Source organism: Helobdella robusta, assembly GCF_000326865.2.
Source record: "Helobdella robusta unplaced genomic scaffold HELROscaffold_12, whole genome shotgun sequence".
Taxonomy (NCBI): Eukaryota; Metazoa; Annelida; class Clitellata; order Rhynchobdellida; family Glossiphoniidae; genus Helobdella; species Helobdella robusta.
This window is the reverse complement of record NW_008703664.1, coordinates 3,746,361-3,750,496: the sequence shown is the minus strand read 5'-3', so window position 1 is coordinate 3,750,496 and position 4,136 is coordinate 3,746,361. Positions and strand designations below refer to the sequence as shown.

The following is a 4,136-nucleotide window of genomic DNA, read 5'->3' as shown; positions in this document are numbered from 1 at the left end:
AGAATTTATAATGTTAATTTTAAACAATTGCAAATGTCCCTGCATAAAAAAGAAACATGTTTTCTTTATTCATGTGTTTAATGAACAAGAATAGCATTGAAAAAGTTTAATTTTTTAAATATTTTAATATTCAACAAATGTTAAAAATGTTTAATATTCAATAAGTATTTCAAATTTTTTACCTTCATTTTTCCAAATTACTTGATTGCAAATTAGACGTAGTAAAAAATTTAATACTAATAAGTCGTCATTAAAGAGAATATCAAATCAATTAAATTTTCAAATATTTCTTCACGACATTTGCAGTACATGGTTCAGATACGATATGTAACAAATAGCAAGACGCAGAATTTCGATCTTCGACAACTTTTTATCCGGCGGCAAAGTGGGCAGCAGCTTTCGAAGTTTTCCAAAGGCCAAATTAAATGCCTCCACTCTGATTCTTTCTCTCGATGCGTGTGCGCTACGATATTTCTCTGTCGCTCTTCTGTTTCTTCTACGTTCTTCACGAGAAAAATTGGATGATGTTGAAGAACTCTTAGGAAGCGCTCCTTGAGGAAAATATGCAGATTTGTGTAACAATCCTTGCGGATATCTTGAAGAAATATTTCTAAGAGTCGCAAACTGGTCGTTCAACTTTTTTTTGGAATATTTTTCAATCTGCTTGATGGAATGATAATTAACAACGCCATCCAGTGAAGACAATTTTTCACTGTTGAGACAGTTAAAACTATTTTTTTTGGAAAAATATAATGGCAAATTATTATTAATTTCGAAAAATTTGTCTTCATTGTCGCGGTAACAACAATTCAATTCAGAACTCTTTTGTTCAATGTGGCAGCCATTAATTAAACAAGATCTGCTGTCCAACTGAATTTTTTTTTCTTGCAACGTAAGTGATGGATCATTCATTTCAAAATACTACTAAAATTATGTTATATTCCAAAGCTTTATTGAATCAACGATATTTATTTTAAAAACTTTTTTACATGAAATTCAACTTCGTGAAGAAAACTGTAGAGGGAAATGAAAAATTTGTTCAAACACGTTAGATAAAGCACGAAGTTGGGCAGATGATTGCATAGGTCGGCGCGTAGCATGTGAATATGTAGTGGCGTGTGTTGATGAAGTTCTCATTTGTTACGCCCCTTCTATCATGGGCGGTACGATTCGCTGAATGAATCAAAAGAAGTCGCTGTCCAATTTCTGAGTTTACGCCTTTCATTATCACGACATCATCTTTCATGTATCATAACAACACGCAGTTCTCTCCTAAAATCATTAAAAATAAAATCGCCAGATGCCTAGTCGATAGAATTGTTAATTTGTTTTGGCTCAGTCTACATGGTGCAAGATAAAACAGTTTTTTTTGTTTTATGGATAAAGAACAATACTTCACTTAAAACGAGGTGTTTTTTATTGAATGATAAAATTTTTCATTTTAAATGTGCATGAAAACTGAGGAACATTTTTTACCTAAATTTTGATAGGTACATTCTGAATACCAAAAAAGAATTATTTCCTACAGAAATTATTCTAATCAACAAACATGACAAATTTTCTAAACTTTGCATTAGTGTGCAAAGGTCGTTGTTCGTGGCAACGCAAAATAGACCGACTCGTTTAAACTGCACCCGAGCATGTACACTTCTAGTTTATTTTCACAAAAGAATTGAACTGCTGGACTTTATCGCCATTCTCCGATCCATTGCAACTTATCCGCCAAGGCAGAGAGATGTGCTATGTGAGTCTCAAGATAAATTGTTTGCATTAATGGTCTAGCACTCTGATCAAGCATACTTTTCTGAAGATTGGAACATAAATTGTTAAAATTTGTAGTGCTGCTAAACAATACTGCACAGGCAATTCGGTTGACCTTTCGACGTTGCTGTACAACCAGTGATTGAACGATTTAATATAAATTTTAGCCGGTTTTTAGCAAGAATTGCGCATATAATCAAAACGATCAGGCAACATTACCTAAAAAAATAAACCTTTTGTTTTACGACAACAATGAATTTAACAAAATAAAAATCATTCAGCTCAAATATTATCTACAATATACAAAAACATTTTTAGTTGAGAAATTTTTAAAACCAAACAAACGACTTTGAAAAATGTTAAGCTCATTAGTTTCGTTTCAGGCAGTTTAACTCAGCTATTTAGGCTTTAGTATTGTTGACTAGTTAAATGTTAAACCACCTAATTTTCGTAAATAAAGTGAACATTTGTTTTTTAGAGACTAAACAAATATTTATTTTATTCAAAGACCGTTAAAATTTCGTCGTTTCATAATTATTTGCTAATTCTTGTATCGATTTTATAAGCAAAAACTTAAAAAATGAACGAAATAAAATATTAAAATAACTGCAAAGTTAAAAAAAGAAAATGTAGGTCAAAATAAATGCTAGGTGTGTCAATTAAAGCCGAAACACAAAAACAAACCAACTAGAATAAATATAAATTTTTTACGGGTAGCCTGATGACATTACCTCAGCCAATAATTCATAATGTACAAACCGGATATTTTTTTAAACACATGTTAACAACATTGCTTTGTTGAAATATTGAACATAATAAAATAAATTCAAATAGATAAACAGATTACGATACTCTACGCACATTAATGTTTTCAACGGACAGCCAAATTTCTTCTTTAGGCTTAGCAAAGAGTCCATAATGAGAAGAAACAACTTGGTCGGGTGCTAAAGTTAAACTAAAGCATTCCAACACGTGTGCAAAAAAGAGCGCTGCCTGCGACATTACTATTGACGACGCAGGACAAATGCGTTTACCGGCAAATCCAAAATATTGGCTTGCAAAAGACGAGCAAGGAGTGTTTTTGGATGCGTGGCGATCTGGATTAAATCTGGCGGAATGAAAAAGTATATACATTAAACAGAAATTACACAAATAATTAAACAGACATTATATAAACAATTAGACACAAAAATATGAAGTCATAAAAAAACAAATAATTTTATAATTCGGAACGAATTGTGTTACCTGATTGGTGAACGAATTTTACTAGTTAGGTGACACAAAAGATGATACGACATGCTTCAATTTGCCAGGACACCCGGAGGCATCGGGTTTGATGAAACGTTGCAACCAGACGTTGAAAAACATGATTATAAAATTGACACAAGAAAACCAGAAGTTGACATCAAGTATCACATTTGTACTATAGTGTTTAAAAGAAATACCATCGTCCACAACTCACTTTAGTCCGTATACGTTATTACACGAAATGTTGCCTCGGGGTCCGCTCACTACATTAAAGGGAAACCGGATCGGGGACAATCAATTTCTGCTAAATGTGGAAAAAGGTCCGGAAGAATATTTGATGTAGTTAAAACATAACCAGAAAGGGAGCTAAAACAATATCAATGACAATACAATTTGAGAAACACTGATGGGCACTACGCAGTTGGAAATAAAGTCATCATTTTAACGGCGACTCAAAAACTTTATAAGTGGCGCAATCAGTGCAGAGGCCTGTTACTGTTACAAAAGTACTGTCACCATACTCTTACATGGTAGAAATTAATTAATAAACTCACGAATCAAATACTATATCATTCAATATTCGCCAGCAATTAATTAAAATAATATATTAATGTTAATGTCAAAACATGCAATAACGATTGTAGATTGCTGTTATTTAGTTGACTATATATTAATGTTACAACAAAATTTATAATTATTTTATTAACATTCACGTCTGTGCTCTTTAAGCTAAATAAGCTCATGAGGTTTGCCGAGATCTTTCGTAATAATAATAAATTAAGTGCTTCTGTATTTCTGTAGCCAAATAGCCAAATCATAAAGGCGCAATACAAATTAAACACACACACACACCCGGGGCTGAGGTGATACTGCTACCGGGCGCGTCTCCATCAGCGGATAGGAGAATGTTCGCTGATCTTCAGATCAGAGGGTAGGAACGAAATAAAATAGTTCCCGCGGACAAAACACACCCCAAGTCAAGGCGTGCAGAAACCGTACCGAGGACTGAATGGCGCCAGGGAAATGGCGTCGCAAACGGTTCCCCTGGGTGTATTTAAGAGACCTTGCTTCAGTAACCAGGGCTCTGCTGGAGTGACACATATTTCCCGTGGTACTCGTGGGACTAA

At 33.7% G+C, this 4,136-nt stretch overlaps 1 protein-coding gene across 1 annotated transcript; it reads right to left on the bottom strand.

The window, feature by feature from the left end:
* Positions 1–297: 297 nt before the first annotated feature.
* Positions 298–507, bottom strand: HELRODRAFT_138545 (hypothetical protein; the record flags this gene model as incomplete). Its single annotated transcript, XM_009013740.1, has 1 exon — positions 298–507. A coding segment is annotated over one exon (210 nt), but the record flags the coding sequence as incomplete, so codon positions are not given.
* Between the last annotated feature and the right edge of the window lie 3,629 nt (positions 508–4,136).